Source organism: Onychomys torridus, chromosome 10 (genome assembly GCF_903995425.1).
Source record: "Onychomys torridus chromosome 10, mOncTor1.1, whole genome shotgun sequence".
NCBI classification, from domain to species: Eukaryota; Metazoa; Chordata; class Mammalia; order Rodentia; family Cricetidae; genus Onychomys; species Onychomys torridus.
In genome coordinates, this window is record NC_050452.1 from 32,615,185 (window position 1) to 32,634,541 (window position 19,357).

At 49.1% G+C, this 19,357-nt stretch overlaps 1 protein-coding gene across 2 annotated transcripts in view; it reads right to left on the minus strand.

The window, feature by feature from the left end:
• Positions 1 to 19,357, minus strand: part of Slc2a9 (solute carrier family 2 member 9) — a 133,683-nt gene that overhangs the window by 68,958 nt on the left and 45,368 nt on the right. For both annotated transcript variants that reach the window (XM_036201124.1, XM_036201123.1), the window contains exon 6: positions 6,200 to 6,332. In XM_036201124.1, coding sequence (XP_036057017.1) covers positions 6,200 to 6,332 — 133 coding nt within the window. The remainder of the gene's footprint in view (positions 1 to 6,199; positions 6,333 to 19,357) is intronic.

Here is a 19,357-nt window from a genome sequence, read left to right on the forward strand (position 1 = left end):
AAGAGCTAACTTTAGCATGGGCTGCTCTGTACCCAGAAACACGAACAGGGCTGTCTGGGATTGCGGCTTTCCCACCTGGAGCCCGAGAGGAAGATTATTTCCTGCAGCTTCTGTCTCCGTATAGGGGAGGTCCTGGGTACAGGAAACTTTGGGAAGGGAGGTGTTGGGGTGCACGCTGCAGCTAAGCAGCAGCTGCCATGGTGACTTCTGTCCTCGCCCAGCCCTGTCAGCACTGGAAGCTGCTGGAAACACTACTAACCTTGGGACATTTCTTGGCTGAGGCTGGGTATGGGTAGGACACTTGCTGTCCTTGGTAAGGCCAGAATAAGGACATGGGCAGGAGCTCTGATGTGAGGGCATTAGCCCAGCATAGGAACTTCCTGACTCATGTATCTAAGGATGGACTGGCTTTGGGGACTGTGAGTTCTCCATCCCCAGAAGTGTACAGGGGCATGGTGGCTACCTCAGAGGTGCTGGAGATCCAGGCTCCAGCAGGAAGATAGATGGGCAAGGGGATCTCTGACTATGTGTTGGCTCTGTGGATGATGGGACCAGGTGAGGTGACAGCTTCTGATGGGGAGGAGAGGGCAGAGCAGACACCTTCCATTTTAACTTGACTCCAGGGAAGAGGTGGTCTCACATACCTGTAGTTGGCAGCTCATCTCAGAAAGACATTAGCCTATGGAGAATGGCCCTCCATGAGTCCATTTGCCCATGTCATTGAAAAATAGTCCATCCCAGGCCACTCCCAGACACTTCTCAGACCCTTTCTTCAATTTGAATGCAAACAGTCTCCCACAGCTCTCACCCATTCAAATTCCTGGCCATCCTGTAGTCATTAGCTCTAAAGAATTTGAAAAAGGAGAACAAGTTCATTTCTCATCTGGAACAAAGCCTGCTGGGTGGTCCAGTCAGCTTCTGGGCTGGAAGTGGTGAAGAATTCAGATCTAGCGCCACTTACAGACTCACAATAACCAAAGCAGAGCTGGAACCCCGAGGAATCGGGAGCCTGACGTTAGCTGTACCTGCTACATGCCTTGTGCCTCACAGACCTCCCAATTGCGACAGCCTCAGAAGGTGGGTGCTGCTATGTGCACTGCCCTCCAGGGACTTGGGGAATCCTCAGATGACCTCAGGAAAACAGCTATCTGATCACTTTTTCCTCACACCCCGAAAGGACATTGATAAAATCCCATAGGACAGAGAAGCTAAGAGGAGACTTGGTTCAGTTCCATTTAGCTTCAGCCTTTGTGGGCTGTTGTGCGGTGGGGGTGGGCCACACAGACCTACCAACTAAGAGAAGCATGAGGCAGGGTGCTGCTGCAACGGGAAGCTAGAGAGACAGTACTGTGGGGGTGCAGGGTGCACATGAACCACACTAGGCCACTGCCAGCTCTGTGCTTACCACCTTTTAGCATTTAAGAAACAAGGAACTGAGAGATCAAGTCCCTCAGGAGAGCAGAAATTTCCACTCTTGCACCATTGTGAGTCTGTGTGGGTGATGCAAGCTCAGGTCAAGTGATGGTAATGACAGGAGGTGGTCAGAGACGAGATGACCCACATTTGCACAATCACATCCCCTGTGCAAGAGTTTAGGGACACCTCTAGACAGAGGGAACACCCTCTTCCTCTAGGACTATCGCTTTCCCTGAGGTGGAATTCATCCATCCTGGTATGGGTACCCTTGGCATTCATCTCTCCATAGGCATGGCTTCAAGTGGGCCAAAATATCATCATGGCCACATGCTCCTGCCGGATGAGAGAGAAAGGGGTAGCTCTACCTCTGTCCCTGTGTGAGCTGGACAGTCATGTGACAGCTGGATATGTGGCTGTCTTCAGGAAGGAATTACAATGAACACAATGCAGACCGAACTCACACGCTCCTGGAGGGCCGTTCTGAGCTGGGGTGCCTGAGAGGATTGCCCCTCATGAATGGTAGGCTTGAGCAAGAGCACTGGTTTAAATCGATTAAATAAACGCACGTGATCCCTCCCTGGTCTACAGGTGCTTCATCCAGCCACACATGTCCAGGGCTTAGCACCAACCTGACTGCACACATGCCACAGTTATCCTCACTTGGTCCATACCAATCATCTTCCTGCCCATTCATCTGCCACCTCCTTCAGGAAGCTCCCCCTGTTCTCCCTGGGAGCCCAGGCCTTCTCTCCTGTGGCTCTTGGCACAGGATAATACTACTCTGATCTTGGAGGACATCGGGTTCCTGGTGGACTCTCTTACTGACTATAGCTTCAGCGCTCAGGGCCCTGCCTGGCTTGGCTCCTTATCATATGCTCGGGGTTCTGTGTCCTGGGACATTGATGAAAGAGTCAGTGGAGAAATCCAATTCATTCTTTTTCTCTAGCTGCCAGGAAGCTCAGAGGTATTTTGGTGGCTCTTCCTAGAAAAGTGACAGAACTATTTCCTGTGGCCCAGCCATTGTCAGAGTCAGGTTGAGAGCACCTCATGTCAGTTACATAATTAACCCAATGAGCTCAGTGCCTCAGATGGGCACACAGGCGAGTCGCCTTGACTGTTCCTCGCTTCCATGTTGCCTGGGTTGCCTGACTCACAGCCCCATCCTGCCATCTTGAAAGCCAGGCTTCTTCGGCCAAGTCCTTCTCATGTGATGTCCCCTGGTTCTCCCTCTGCCTCCAATTCTACTTTCTAGAAGGATCCTTGTGATTGTACTGTCTCCTCTTAGGCCGAGGCTCTTCCAGTCTGAATCCCGCTGATGGGCAGCCTCAGTACCATCAGTGACCTTCATTCTTTGGTTTTGTACCACTTTTAGTCTTGACTGTCGGCAGGATGGGGTTGAGAGCCGCCCAGGGGATTGATATGGCTCACTCTGGGTGTGTCCCCGAGGATTAGATCAAGAGGGTTCTGAGATGATGAAGAGTTTAATCCATGGATGGATTGAAAATGTGACTAGACTATCCGGACAAGTTGGAAGTGTGGAAGGTGGGGCCCGGCTGGAGGAAGTGGGCCACCAGCAGGCATGCCTTTGGGAGCTGTCTTGTCCTGACCCTCCCCTCCCTGTGAAAGCTCAGCTCTGGTTCCTGTTCATCACAGTGTAAATTACTTTGCCACATCATCCTACTGTGATGGACTGAGGTCTCCAAAACTGGCCTTCTCCTTATGTTGTTTGCATTAGGTATTTAGTCACAGGGGTGCAAAGACTGATGAACACAGCATGTCTTTACCTCAGGCTCAGGCTCTGGAAAGTAGAAAGTAGACCCCTTTTAAGGAAGGGATGGTGGAAATCATTTTTCTGCCTTCTACACTAGCTCCATGAGGACCTCAAAACAGTGGGGCCATTTGTAGAGACAGAAGACTCTGAGATTTTGTAAATAGTCCCCTTGTTTATAAGGCAGAATTCAAGGCTCTGAGAGGTTTGGATGCTGAGCCACAGGAAGGTTGCTTAGTCAGTGCCCTGTACCACTTCACCTGCTTAGTCAGAGGGACCAGGCCACGGAGGAGATGGAGACACCATGTGTCCATGGAGTGATGACAGCAGACACTGCCCCAGCACTGGACCCCTGATGACCACACCAGGCTTTGGAAGACAGATGTGCTTACCACTGTGCTACCAATGCTGCACCAACACACCATGCTTCATGGTTTCCTTTAACCACTCTGCTCCTCCTGCCATACTCTAAATGCGCTGAGAATACAGGCTTTCCTTGGACCATTGAAACACTTCACTCTAAAGCAGAGCCCAGATCCTCTGGGCTGGCTAGGGCTGAGGCCACAGATGGTCAGACCTTCATGAACCCTCCATGCAGAGGTCAAGATGGATGAAGACACAGAATATAGGTACAGCTGCTGGTCTCAACGCTCTGCCTTAAAGGACAGAGGCAGTTCCCAGCAACCTCAGGGCTTTCCCTTAGCTCAAGCATGCAGGCGGGTTGTCATCGAACTTTCAAGGCATGTTCTTCATGCACCAACTCATTCCCACTTCTTGTTAGGCTTCCCATGGCTGCTTATATAGAGCCATGCGCTGTCAGCCTCTGGAGCCCCACGTGGTTCTCCCAGCTGATCACAATCACCTAGCCAGTCTCACTCTCGCCTAGGTGGCAGAGTGTGGCAGCAGCCAGACACCAACCCTCACTGCCCTCTTCCTTTGGAGCAGACCCTGGCATCTGTGGTGACAGATGGCTGAAGAACTGCCTTCCCTGCATTCCCAGGCTCTGTGGGAGGGAGGGGAGGCTGTGAGAGCATGTTCTGTCCAAGGGGACGTGAGCAGAAGAGTGTGACACTGACAAGGGGAGCCTCCCCTCCTCACTTGTTCACTTCTGGCTGCAACGCAGGGTGATGGCAGCCACTGTAGAAGAGAAGACCTAGAGGGCCTTCATCACAGAGATCTCCTTGACCTTGATCTATGAAGCGTCTATCTACGCCCATCACATTTCCCGAGGTGACGTTTCGTTTCCACTCAGTTCATAAATGACCCTTTCTCTTGGGCTCTTGTCCCCAGTTTTAGACTCAGACAGTGTCTCTTAAATAACTAAGATCCTGAGCTAGGACTTGATCCCTGGCCACTTTGAACTAGAAGTAGGGTTGAATGGAAATGTCTGAAAGGGCCTGTGGGACCTGTTACATAGCTGGCCCCCATCCATGGTCTTTCTATGCCTGTGTCCTTTTCCCTCTGAGTGTGTAGCCTCCTCCCACTGACTCTGAACTTGGCTGTGTGATTTACTTTAACCAATAGGGTTTCAGATTAGGACTGGCAATCTCCATGAACATCTTCCTGAGCTGGCTTGCTTGATGACGAGCCACATGGGGGAAGAGCTGAGGCCAACCTTGGTCAGTCACTGACCATTGAATAGGTAAGTGAACCTCAGTTTATCCTAGGGAGAATTTCAAGGCCAAATCCTATCAAGGTTAACAGAACCACAGAGTGGCTCACCAGACTCGAGACAAATGCTGTCATCTTGAGTTTTGAGGCGTATGTTATGTAGTATTATAGAATAGCTGATTGTTACAAGGCCCTTTCCTCCAATATTTTCAACAGACTGGGCAAGTGTATTTCTTGTAGTGTCAAGCAAGGAGCCAGGAAATGTAGTGTACATCCACCTTTTTGTTCAAGTTCAATGCTACCAATGACTTCTCTGTATCACTGGCCAAGTGACTCAATCACTCAGTTTCTGTCTTTGCCTTAAAGCAAGACTAAAGGTACTATTTGTTTCCTATGGTTGTGAGGATTTAGGGAGCTAATACAGGCGAGTGCCCAGTACAGATGGACCACTCATGGATGGTGTCTCTCCATCTTTTTCCTATTAAGACAGGGGCTCACTCTGTAGCCTAGACTGGCCTTGACCTCATGGGGAGCCTCCTGCCTCAGCCTTCAGAATATCTGGATTGCATGCATGCTTCCGCACACCTGGACTTCTGTTTTGTTTGGCGAACTGGAGATTGAACACAAGGATTCAAACATGCTCAGCAAGCAGCATACTAGCTAGGCTCTCTACCCTCAGACATGTCTGCTCATCCTGACAGACTACTCCAGTCACTCCAGGAGGGTAGGGATGCCATCTTATGCTCCCATCTTTCCCAATGCCTGACACCCAGAATGTAAAAAACTAATTATTCACTGAACATCAGGGATGAAATTGGTACTGTTATTGATAGAAACGCAGATCTCAGTATTATTTCAACTCAAGGCTGGGATCTCAGGAGCTTTGTTCTTTTGCTCTTTTTACCAGGTGGAGGTGTAGTATTTATCATGTTTTATGACTTAAGATGTATATACTAAACACACACGCATGCGCACACGCACATTCCTACTGTGCTAAGAAATCAATCTTTAGAGCCTCAGTCAGTCACTCACTCACTGTATCGCACATTGCCCATTCTGACTATATGTAACTGACACTTTACCCCAGGGTCCTTTCTTAGCTGGGCAGGTGGAGAGGAGTTTTTCCCTAGTCAGGATGTGTATCATGTGTCCACAGGAGGACTCAATTTCTTCCATCAAGCCCAGTTGCTTTCTGGAATCAGATCTCTCAGGCTCTTTTCAGCCATCTTCCTCACACTTCAGAGCCTCTGCTATCTGACTAGTGCCAGTGGCCAGAGAGGCAGAGAGAGCGACTGTCCCACAGCACCTAGCACAGTGCTTACAGAGATGCTTGGTCCTCAGCACAGCATCTTGCTGTGACCCAGGCACAGGCTGGCACTGTGTGATGAAAGGAAAGGACCCTACCTTTCACGGCTCCTGCCTCATCGTGCTTTTCAAGGAGGAGGTAGCGTGGGCTCTCAGGGAGAAAGGGCAGGCTTGCCAGCTGGACCAAGGCAGGGACAACGATCACTCCAAACAGGTATGGCCAGGTGCTCTCCTGCAGGGAGAAGATTCTGCTGATGGAGGGGGCCTATGGTTGTTCTACTGGGGACACTGGACGGAGCAGCCTGTACTCCACAGGAAGCCCCTCTGCTCAGCTTGTCCCCACTGCAAAGGGAAGAAATAAAGCAGATGAGATAGTGGCCCTGTGCATACAGCATTTTCCACACTGAGTTAGTGTGGAGTCCTCAGCATTTCCATGATGGTGACCTAGCACATCTCTGAAAAGAAAGTTGATCCTGACAGCCAGGCCACTCAGGGGTTACCAGAGATGTCTCCCTAGCTTGGACCACCACAGCCAACCTGGGGTCTCCTTGGATCTCCTCCACAACTCCAGCATGGCTCCTCCTAGACTGCCAAGGGCATGGATCAGATTTGCTTGAATGGGAACACTGGAGCAAGACCCCCATGAAGTGCCCACCATCTTCCTGTTTTCAATGAAGATGGGGAAGGAAGGATGGCATGGTCTCCCAGGCCTTCCCTGGGGACAAGGAGCCCTTATGTGTGGAGGATCTTCACTTTCCAGATGGGAGGGAAAGACAAATGGCCACCTCCAACACATGCCATCAACTCACTGTGTGCAGTGACTCCCACACAGTACAACTTAAATGCAGCATGGAGCATAAATGTTTGTGCCCATCAAGGCAACATCCTTCCCTGTCTGTCACCAGATTTACAAATATGCTCCCACTGTGTGCCCTGCATAGGAGCAAGCCACAGAGGCAACGTTGATGGGCAGGACAAAGGCTCTGGCTCTGAGATGAGCACTTGGCATGTTTTATTTCCCAAGACAGGGAAAGGAAATAATCCGGGAGAGAATGAGACACACTGAAACCTGAAAAGACTTCACATGATGAGCAGAGGTCTGCTGGCCTACTCAGGCCCAATGAGTTCAGAGCCCTTGGGTGAATGTGACTGCTTATCCTCAGCTACTCATCCATCACCTGTGACAGCTCTCAGGAGGGAGAGTGTCCCTGAGACCCTCTGCAGAGCTCTGATGGCAGAGAAGCCATGAGAGTTCCAGACCTTACCAGGGTGCAGCAGCAGGGACCCCTGAAACACAGAGCAAGCTGGAAGGGGCCTGTCAGGGCACTCAGCCAGTGCTGGCTCAGTCCTCCTCTCCAAGGTGACCTCAGTTCTCCTCCCCTTTCTGAAGCTAGTGACTACTTCTATTCAGTGGCCTGCACAGTCCTTGCCTCTATCTCCCTTTGAAGGACAGGGGAGGGCAAGCCAGGCTTTTCAGTTTGGGGAGGCTTGTGATTAGAAGTCCATGCAACAAGAGAAATCAGACAGTCTGTGCAAGGTCAGAGACAGCAATTGTGGGTGAGGAGTGCCGAGGGACACAGATGGGCTCCAGTCATGGATCATGGAATATTCTGATGGGCTCTGCTGGTACCAGTTGTGACTATTTAAAAAAACCACAGGGGTTTTAGTATGAACTGGCATGCAAACTATATTTCAATTAGAAATTGTAAACCATGGTAGGAAAACAGTCAACAGAGTCTGCCAGTTCTGCCTGTACATTCTGTACCCATAGGTGCCACCCACCATGGATTGAAAATATTCAGAAAAAAATGTATCTGTGTTGAACAGTCATAGACAGACCTCTTTCTCTGTCGTCATTCCCTAAGCAATACGGTGTAACAACTGTTTACATAGCATTTGCATGCCATTAGGTATTATAATGAGTCTCAAGATGGCTTAAGGTACATGGGAGGACATGCGTAGGTTACATGCAAATATTACACCAGAAGCATTCTGATAAGGAGCAGTTGAGGAAGGCCTTTCAGCCTGGCCCTGGGTCACCAAGTGAGTGGTAAAGGGCCCTGCTCCTGAGAAGGCAGCTCAGGTCTGAATTTGCTTATTCTCCAGGCTTTATGGCCATGGATGAGTATCCTAAGATGTCCTGGGAGGAGCCTCAAGCCAGAGGTCCCCAGCTGGAGCCCAGTGAGCTAGATCTGACCTTCGGTCTTTCTGGTGCAAGTGTCTTTCATGATGTTCCTTAGCATATACCTACATGAGCCAAGAACGCAGCATCTCACTCTACAGGGGTACCCAATAGCTGCTTCCTGTTGAGAAACAAAGGAGAGTGGGGGGATTTCTCTTATACACTGACCAGTTTCAGGGTCCCTTTTCCTACTCCTAGAGGGTAGCTTCAGATTCAGGCTGTTTTTAGAAGTATTTAAAAAAAAATAATTCAAGGTAACTATGTGCAGACAAATACTGCATTCTCTCTCATGGGGATCCTTGGTTCTAGCAATGTAATTGGGAGGGAGGGAGTAAATGTGGATAAAGACTCAGGAACTAGAAAGTGTCCCACGAGAAGGGAAAAAAGACACTTTGAGGGAAGGCAGCGAGTGAGGAATCACATAACCTATGACATAGAAGAGGGGAAGGAAGCACAGAGGACAGAGGTTATGGGAACAGCAGGGGGATGAGGGATCCAGTGCAGAGAGGGCATCAAAACAAGGTATGAATGAAGACGCCAGAAGGAAACCTGCTTTTCTGTAAGCTGATCAATCAGACAACTATATGCTACTCCCACAGGGAGGCCCACAAGGTGCCACAGGAGTCAGCCTTGGAGGAGTCAGCTTTGTGAGGTCAGTTGGGATCTGAGATAACAGGAAGGGATACACGGCTCCAGCTCAGTGGCTTTGGGTCAGGGTCCTGGTACCCAGTGTTCTCATGAGGACAGGTGTGGGTCATCCTGTTGACCAAGACAATGTCTAACTCTCCAATGGGGGAAGGTCTGTGGATCTTCTGAAAGCAGTGTCCTGCTCTTTCAACTGCAAGGCCTCTGTTTTAAAGCCAGGCTTCTAGGTTACTTCTTCCAGGCTCTCAAAGACTTTGGTTCTTTCTATAAATAATTAATAAATTATGAGACAGCAAACAGTTTTAAGCAGAGTGGGCATCGTGGATCTTACAGAGTCAACTTCTTAATTTCGTGCAACACCAAGTGCCCAGGGATCCCAGAGAAATGAAGCAGGGGACCTGAAGGTGACCAGGCCACACTGGCTCCTGGCAGGAGCAGCTTTGACTGCTTCTGGGTGTGAGATGTAGAGACACTGACTACCTCCAAAGCTCTTTGGAGATGCGACAGGATACTCTTTACATTTCTTCATACTCCGATTAAAGAAAACTGATGTAATGGGCTGAGTTCTCTATGTAGCCCCATGAAAGACAGCATTGTCCTGTTTTCCAGTGTTCTTTCTTCCAATGGACTGTGTTTCCCGAGAGCCATCCCAGCTCTCGTATCTTGATGTATCTGCCGGTGCTTGAAGTGTGGCAGATGTTCAGCTAGTGCTGGTAGACTGAATGTGTGCTGGGTTGAGGTGAGTGGTAACCAAGATCATTGATGCAGCTGCTGGAGATGAGATCCCTGAGCCATTCTCGAAGTATTTGTTTTTAAATTTAAGCCTTTCCTATATGGATCCTATTAGAGGGCTGACACTTTACAGTAACATATTTCCCTATGCAGCACTCTTAAGGTTTTAGGTCTACTGGAGAGAAATCTGAGCCCTGACAGGTCAGGGAATACATGTGGGATCCCTTGAGAAGTTGGGGCACTAGCTGGATGGTTGGTTAGCTCTTCTGACTCCTGCATAGGCTCTTCCCTGGTTATTGTCCCTCAGCTCAAAGCAAAGCAGAGCAGCGGCTCTCTCAAGTCTGGCAGCGGCTTGCTAACCAGGGAAATTGAGTGGCAGTTCTATTAGGCTAAATCAGTCCCCTGAGCAGAATTCAGCAGCAGTCACTCAAACTCAGCCCCAGTGCTCACCACCACACGACAGGGACTCTATCAAGGGAAGAGACAGGTGCAAGTATCAGCCATGTGCAGCCAGACACCGTGTGCAAAGCCAGGCCACCTTGAGAAAGGGGCTCTGCTGCTCATCTGAGTGATCTCAGAGTTTGTAGGAACTGGGCTGAGAAGGCAAACAGCCCCATCAGCAAATGACTACAGAACTCCAGTGACCTCGCCATTCCCACCTCCAGCCACTTCCCAAGGAAGTGATGGCCACAGCTTTCCGGGGCCCTGGGGTAAGGCATGGCTACCTGAGTGTGGAGTGGCAGCCATGGGCCACCTCCAAATCTGTCCCCAAGAGTCCATTCAGCTTCTAAAACATCTGCACTCCTTACAACCAATATGCTATTCTAGATATTTTTGGTGTGTACCCATGGCTTGATTCTATTTCTGCATTAAGAGAGATCCTTGTACAAGTTTATATTATCGTCCCACTTCCCTCTGTTACAAATGATGACATGATAGTCCAAGGACATGACCCTCACTGTGTGGTAAGTCTTTATCAGTCCCGGGGGAGCCCATACTCCTACACATAAAATGCTCATTCCTCTTTCTTCCAGTTCCTATCACCATTTCCTGCTGTCAAAAGGATTTTCCTGTTTTCTGCCTTGCTGGGTTCTCAGGCAATCTTATAGCAAAGACCAGCCTCCTTTATTACCTTTTTATAGATAAGGAACCTGAGGCTGGGGGTCTGCTGGGAAGCACTAAAGCAAAAGTTATTTATAAACCAACTTTATTCTGGTTCTATTTGGAAGAGAGTCAAAATTCCACACTGGTTTTAAAGATCACTGACCTTAAAACTGTCCCTGGCCAGCCTATTAGCTGGGACAATGTTGAGTTTGTACAAATGTACTGAGTCTTTGGGCCCTGCTAGTGCTCCTGATTCTCAGCTGAAGAAATCCAGGCATCAATAATTTTCTACCCTATTGACAATTACACTCCTTATAAATAGCTGTGTGTGTGTGGTGGTGGTGGTGGGTGGGGGGGGGGGGTTGTCCTGAACCCATGCGGATGGTCATCAGCTCTGTGCCTTTAACCTCTGTTGCCCACAGGGTCAAAAAGGCCATAATATATAGCTGTAACTTGCTAAGATACCCCCAAATTCCCTGACTATATTTGTACAGTTCTCTTGTTTGCTTCCCAAGGAGTTAGCTACCTGCTGTTCTCAGAGCCAGCTCCTTGGAGTTGAAACCCATGATTAATCCCTTCGCCAGCCTTCTGTTTCCAGCTGAATCACCCTGGTTTCTGAGTCTCATTGTTCCCTTTGTCTGCCATGTGCCTTTTCATTCCTCACTGATCAGCAGCCTCCTCGCAGAACTCAGGGCAGGAAGGCTTGCAAAGGCAGTGGGGTGTGTAGGGATGTATGTGTACAGACACACTGTATGAACTGGATTTCTCCTTAATAACTTTGACTCTGGGGATGCATAGCAGGTTGAGGTTTGATTTCAAATGAGGCTGGATCTACTTTTATCCATGCACCTATGACCTTGGATGCAATCTAGGGATATAGGAGTCCAAGGTCAGAGGAAGGACATCAACTGTGAAATTGGATCAACAATCACATTCTGATTCCTCTGCTCATAGCGAGGAGGCCTTGAACTTGTTCTTTGTTGGATCTGTTTGCTCAGCCAGAAAATGAGTAGAATCAATAATGTCCCCACTGTAGGTTACTGTGAGGGTGAGATAATTTCCTACCATGGGCCTGATATAAGGCTGACAGCCATGAAATGTTGGTTCTCCCCTCACACCCTTGCTGGAGTCCTCAGCCAACCTATATGATCCACACTAACTTAAGAGCTGGTCTAAGGTCATATCTGCTGCCCCCCAAGACCAGGGGCCATTACATCAGAGTTGGGTATATAGAACACATCTAAGGCCTGGGTATGAGCCTAGGAGTTGGAGAACAGACACACCCACCCTTAAGGGCTTTCTCTCTCTCTCTCTCTCTCTCTCTCTCTCTCTTTCTCTCTCTCTCTCTCTGTTTCCATCCAGAGTTTCTGTCTAGCTATTTGAAGCCCTGACCTTTGAGCCCTCTGCTGCTGGGTGACATCCCAGCCTAAGACTCTTGCAAATCTCCTTTCTGTGTTCCCACACTTCAGCTAGCCCTCACTAACCTACCAATACTGAAATGAGCACCTGCCTCAGTTTCCCTGCTAAACTAAATGGCTGATCTGATAGTATGATGCTGCCACCTACCCATCTGTCATGCCTTTGACTCCTCCGGGCTTGTGCCCAACCAGCTCATTGTTGATAACCCTAGGGACAGAGCCTGGAGACCCATCATGCAGTGCTGATTATCCCCAGGATTCAGTCAGGCTGCTGGTGGTCTGCTACATGCACTTCTAGTTTTTACTTCCCTCCATCATGGTCTTCTGCAGAACATCTGGTGAATGGACGTGGTAGACACACACACACACACACACACACACACACACACAACAGTGGCACCTCCCCTCCTCAATGCCTCTAAGCACACTTTACTCTAAGGGCACTCTCTTCAGGGAGACAGTTTGATTGTCAATGATGACACCCTCATCCCTCAACTCATTCACACCATCACTCTTTTAATCCACAGATATGCTCAGAAAGGACCAGGAGGGTCTGGGGTCAGTGATGGGCCAGCAAGGCAGCAGCTGGGCATCCTGACCCAGGCCTTGTGCCTCTAGCATTTATCACAGAATCTCTGCCATTGGCTTTCCAGCCCCCCATATACTCTTGGTTCACAGAGCTGCAACACACACACACACACACACACACACACACACACACACACACACACACACACACTAAACCAATGAGTAAATGAGACTCCTAGAACCACAGGCTTGTGGTCTTTATCTTTTATGACCAACTTTCTGTGATGCTCTAAGAGTCTGTCTTATGGGGATTAAGTCAGCATTGATGGTGTCCATTCAGGAAGCTGACAAAAGAGACAAGCTCTGATTGTCATATTTTCCTAACACTACGCCCATGGCCTTAGCAGTAGTCAAAGCCCAGAGAGGACAGTTCGGTCACATACTCCTACTTGACAAGCTGGTGTAGCCACCATAGGCCAGGTGAAATTCAATAGTTAGCCAGGCTGTCAGGAGACTTCAGGAGAACACATGTGTGGAGCTCGGCCTGGCATCCAGTTCTCAGTAATGCTCAGTCAAAGGCTGTCATTGCCAACACTACATACCTTTAGTGCAGACAGGACTCAAGTGTAGCTACTCCTTGAGAGACCTACTTAAAGCCTCATCTGCTCAGACACAGAGGTATCCTGCTTCCACCGATGGAAGCTGCCTAGCAGGACTTTGCCTACATATTCCTGGTCTCTCACCCTGCCCAGATTGTCCCCAGGGTTGCAGTTATAACCCCAGTCATTGAGTGAGTTATTGGCACATGCTGGCTGGTGAAGAGTGAAGACCTGGGCAAACAGGGAGAGGCCTCTTTCTGTCTCTTCCCCTCATCAGAGTACAGCAGTCACTTTGACTGGGCCAGTGTCCATTCTACAGACTCAAATGCTCCTGTGAGCACAGGCATCAGGGACTAGATTGGCTTTGCTTGTTGCTCACAAAACCTGGCTTGCCCAAAAAGCCTCATCAGTAAAATCGGTAGTGTCTGGATCCTGCCTCAGTCTCTCAAAGATCACCAAACTGGGCCAGTGCTAGCCATGCACAGCCTCTGGAACACTCTCTAGAGATGCAAATTCAGGAGGCCTTGAGGTGTAACTTGGATCAGGATGCTGTGAGAGTATCACCAGGCACTATGATATACAGCTACCTTCTCCTGCAAATCACTGCTAGGGAGGTAGCGAGATCATCACGAGGGCCATTCAAGTGTGATTGGGAGCTATGGGAGCCTCAGTTCCCTGTTTAAGGAATGGATGCTTCAAGCTTTCTTTAGAGTGTTTTCCGATCCAGCATTTCATGATTTGATAATTTTAAAATCCATTTGTTTGTGCATTGCATAGTAGAGGATCACAGAAAAAGAGAAGACTTCCCAACAAACAAGGTAGATAGTGTATGCTTGTTTATCTTTGATCCCTAAACATGTTGATGTGGGTGTTGAGAAGCATAGTAGCCATGGGGTGACAGGTTGGCTTGGTGACAATTGTGGAATGAGATTTTCAGCCCAGTGTTGAAGAAGGAAAAACAAAGTGGGGGTCGAGCACTTGAGCATCTGTGGGGGTACCCAGAAGTATGCAAGACACCCACCCTAGAAACTCCTAACAGCTCAACACAAAGGGGCCACCCAAGACAGGGCAAGGCCGTGCATTGCAAATGGAAACTGGGAGAAAGACCCTCAAGCCCCACATCTTCTGCACCAGTGCTGTCCTTTCTCACAGAAGAGCCATTTGCCCCATCAGTGGACCCATGGTGATCACAGCCGTGGGCAGACCAGGCCCAGCAGCAAAGCATGAGACTGATAACAAGGACGGAAAGCCCAGAGCCCTTGTCACCTGCAGTGGACCTGGGCTCCAAGATAGGCATCTTTTGCTCTGGGAAGAGAAAATGACCTTTGGAGGAAAAAAGTAGAAAAGGCAAGCACTGGCTGATGTGGATGCAGTCACCATGGAAATGCTGTGCACATCCTCATTCGTGTGGGGGAGGGGGGCTCAACTTGTACCAGGACCTGCTCAGCTCCTTTTTAAATATGAAAGGAAGCAGCAGACATTTGAAAGAGCCTGGAGCACAGAAGAGAGAGACATAAAGAAACTGAAGAAAGATAAAGAGCTCTGGAGCAAAGAGAGACACAATGCAGGGAGACTGCTGCTCTACCGTGAGAAAGCAAGCATGGGATGCCCAGAGCGAAAGGCCTCAGCAATGAAAACCAAGACCGTCACAGTACATAAATGCATAGGGAGGGATGGAGTGTGGGCAGAGGATACATGGGACATGGAAGCAGAAAAGAAACTAGTGGGAGGTGACTGGAGGGGGCAGGCTAAGTAAGGGTAGCAGGAGGTTGGGGAGATAGGACAGCAACCTTACTAAAATATACTTTGTTCAAAAATGCCTGCACTGGGTAGTTTTATGTCAATTTGACCCAAGATAGAATCAGCTGAGGGGAGGGAACCTCAATTGGGAAATTGTCTCCATATGATTGGACTGTAGGGAAGCCTGCATTTTCTTAATTTGGGGTTAATGTGAGTGGGCCCAGCCCATTATGGGTGGTACCAGTCCTGAGCTGGTAGTTCTGCGTGCTATAAGGCAGCAGGCTGAGCAAGGCAGGGTGAGCAAGCCAGTAAGCAGCACCCCTCCACGGTTTCTGCTTCTGTGCCTGCCTCCAGGTTCCTGTCGCCAGGTTTCTACCCTGACTCCCCTGCATGATGGACTGTGAACAGACATGTAAGCTGAAATTAACCCTTTCCTCCTCAAGATGTCTAAAGTCATGGTGTTTATCACAGCAATAGAAACCCTAAGAGAGTCAAGATGCAGTTGGAAGGAGGCAAGAAGGCAAGGCATCTTCCTGAATAACCCTTCCATGGAACCACCACCCGCCCCTCCGCCATCTGTCTGAGCACTCAGTGGATAAAGAAAAGCTTTGCTGGAAGCCCTGCTGGCCTCAGCCCTACACCTCCATTCCTTTCAGAAGGTCCAGGGAAACTGCACTTTCCGGTTGTTTGAATTGGGACTTCCTTGAAGCAGATGGTGTAGATGGAGAGGAGGGAGCAAGGAGGATTCCCAAGGGAATGCCTGATTAGTATGGGATGGTGGGAGAGCAGGGCCTACAGGGAAGGAGAGGAAGTTGCATGGTGCTAGAGATGAGAACAGATCAGAATTGGACCTTGGACTCCCAAATCAGGGGTTTCTGAATGTCGGCGGGAATACGGTCTTCATTTAATAGACACAACAGTCTGTTTTGCATGATGACTGTCATCTGTTGACCCCAGGGCTGAACACAGCATGGACAGCATCTCATTTAATGGTGACATTGGCTCCACAGAGTGTAGGTTATTCCCATTTTACAGACACAGACTCTGAGCCTCAGAGAGCTGAAGTCACTTGTCCAGGTCACACAGCTGGAGAGCAGCAGAGGACAGACTTTATCCCACAGCTTCCTAACCTCCAAGTCAGCTCACTTCCCACAGTGCTATTGCACATGGGAGCAGCTGGCCTGTCAATCTCATCTCTTGGCACTGTGTCCTAGGCGTGATTACTGAAGTATTCTTGGTTTTTCAAAGTATTGGACTCTCTCTCGATTTCTTTGTTTTTGCATGGGATGTTCTCTCTGCCTGGACTGTGCTTCCCTTCCCTTCCCTTCCACTTGGGTGATTGTCCCTCACACAACAAGGCAGATGCCACCCTTTCTAGAAAGATTTCCATTGCATTTGCTCCCATAGCTCCCCCACGCCCTGGGCTCTCCACCTATAAGGCCATATAGGTCACACTTGTCCCTCAGGCCATCCTTTTCTAAACAGTGAGTGTCCTATCTGTAGAGGCTCTCCATGGCTCCTCCCTTTGAAGTCTAAAGAAGCCCAGAAAATGAGAAGGAGTGTGTGACTGTATGAGAAGCATGGGTTATGGATGCCATGCACCTGCCAGCCCAAGACCCATTCCAGTGGTGATGGGATCTGCAAGAGACAGCAAGTTCAGCCAGGAAACAGCAGCACTCGGGAGACAGTATTTGCCAGAGAAAGTAGTGCAGTGGACGGCGTGGTCAGGGAGTGAAGGCACAGTCCTTTGGGGCTTGTGACTAACCTCTAGCATCGCCTCCCTGCTGACTCCCACTCAAAGCCATGTCCTCAAAGGGCAACCTTACTAATCATTTCCCCCGTGGTCCTTCCGAGAGAAGAGAGCGAGACTAGACAAGCTTCAAAGGCTTTCTTTACAATTCCATTTGACACGACTTCAAGAACTGTTAAATTTATCTTTGTTTCCTCTGCCCCCTTGCTTGCAGATAGAGCTGGTGTGGCTGGGCTGACCCTGGAGGTAAAGCACCCCCACTGAAGCATGACTCACCAAAGCACAAGTTCAAGCAGCCAGAAGCCTCAGAGCTAAATCACAATTGAGACTGCCTTTGATGCACAGAGAGCTGGGAGTCAGGGGAGGTGGTTCACCCTGGCTGGACACCATGTGCACTTGGTGGCCAGCAAGAGTCTTGGCTGGCCACCAGCCACTCAGGCCATAAGCATGGGACAAATGTCTTGGTTTCTGTTCTATTAGTGTGAAGGTAAAACATGACCAAGATGGCTTATAAAAGAAAGCATTTAATTGGGCACTTGCTTACAGTTTCAGAGGATGAATCCATCACCATCATGGTGGGGAGCACAGCAGAAGTGGGGCAGGCCTGGCACTGCTGCAGAAGCTCAGGGGTTACATGTTTATATAACAGCTGGGAGGCAGAGAGAAAGAGCTAAGTGGGAATGTCACGAAATCTCAAAGCCCGCCCCCAGTGACACACCTCCTCCAATAAAGGCCACACCTCCTAATCCTTCCCAAACAGTTCCACCAACTGAGGACCAAGTATTCAAATAGATGAGCCTATGGAGACCATTTTCATTCAAACCACTACTGTGGGGTCCTGTTGGATTCTTGGAAGCACTAGAAAATTCAAGGTTGAAAGGGTGCCTTTCCTCCTGCCTGAGGGGTTAGACTCTGCATTTGGATCTATGACAATACAAAGAGAAGAGTTTTGATCACGTGCTCCAGGAAGTAACAACAAGAGAAACGACAGTTTGACTAGAATGTGGAATAAAAAGAGGCGGAGGAAGGAGTCTTGTGTGGAAAAAGCTAACTCCAGTGCCTGGCAGGATAGGGATCACCTTAAGAAGGGCCTTGCCCTTGGGGCCTTGAAGGATGATACAATCAGAGGAAATGAAAGGAAGCTGGAGAAGCAGGAAGGCACGTTCTGGGAGGGGCTCAGGGATGGCCTGGGATGAGAGCTTGGGGGTGTTTTAACTGTAGGTCCCCTGGCTTAGCTGTCGACGGGGGAGGTTGGCTGAGATGAGAAGGGGAGATGGGAGATGGGTCACCAGGCTTGGTGCATCACCCTCCCGGGAAATCCAAACTTTATCATAAGGAAACCATTGCTGGCCTATTAATCTGGCTTGCTTGGTGAGTTCCAGGCCAATGAGGGACACTGTCTCAAAAGAAAAAGATAGATATTGCCTAAGGAATGAATGTCCTCTACCCATGTACTCAACATGCACACAGATGTATATACATATGTACAAACACACACAAATACATATACAGAGAGAGACAGAGAGACAGACAGACAGAAACAAAGAAGACAGACAGACAGATGGAGATAAGAGAATGAGAATACAAAAGCGTTCATCTGTAACTATTCCCACACAACCTGGTATTTTCTTGGGCTATAGAAGTAGGCAAGGGGGTGCCCCCCCCCATGAGAATCTTCCTTTCAATGATGAAAGGTGTGACTTTCAAGTCAGGGTGACTGAGGGCTCTTCTATCAGGTGCGAATGCTTGAAACAAATTCCCCCAGATGAATATATTCTTGACAAAAAACAAAAAGCTCTCTCCTTCCTGGATTTCAGTGAAGTCTGTTGGGTGCTAAATTTAAAAAGTTCCTTGAGAACAAGAGCTTTCCTACCCTTGGGGTGAGGTGCACTTGAGATAAACGGAGATCAAGAGGGGCTGACTTCCCAGGGCTCTGCTCTTTGGGGTGCCCTTCCAGGTCTCTGCACAGGGGGACCAGAGGTCCTACTGCACAGATGTGGGCTTAAAGCCAGGAATCTCAGGACACTGTCTCACTGCTGTAGGCACCGGAGTCAAACCTCTCCAAGGCTGAGCTTTCAACCTGGACAGAAACGAAAGTGACTCATTCTTAGTGCTAAGCGTGAGCTGAGTGGTGGCTAACACCTACTTCATACCAGCTGCATGTCTGCTCCAAACTTGCTGTATATTTTGTGACATGTAGAACAACCATGGGCAGGACATCACTATTAAACCCGTTGTGTAGATAAGGAAACACTCTCATAGACGTTCATCAACTCCTTCAAATCCCCTCAGCAAGTGTGTGACAGATGGGATGCAGCCTGGGGCTGCCTGGCATGAGATAATCCAGCTGTCACGTGATGACTGCCTGGGCCCTTCCCTGGAAGTTCACTCTTTCTGTGACGGTGGCACAGTTATCTCTGTTTTCTAATATCATGGGTAATTCTTTCAATTTAAGGTCTTTTATAACCACTTTCCATGTTGGATCTGCATTTACTGCACTGAGAAGGAGCTATACTTCTTAGGCAAACAAACATGGAGTGTTTACAAAGGTTAATCGCA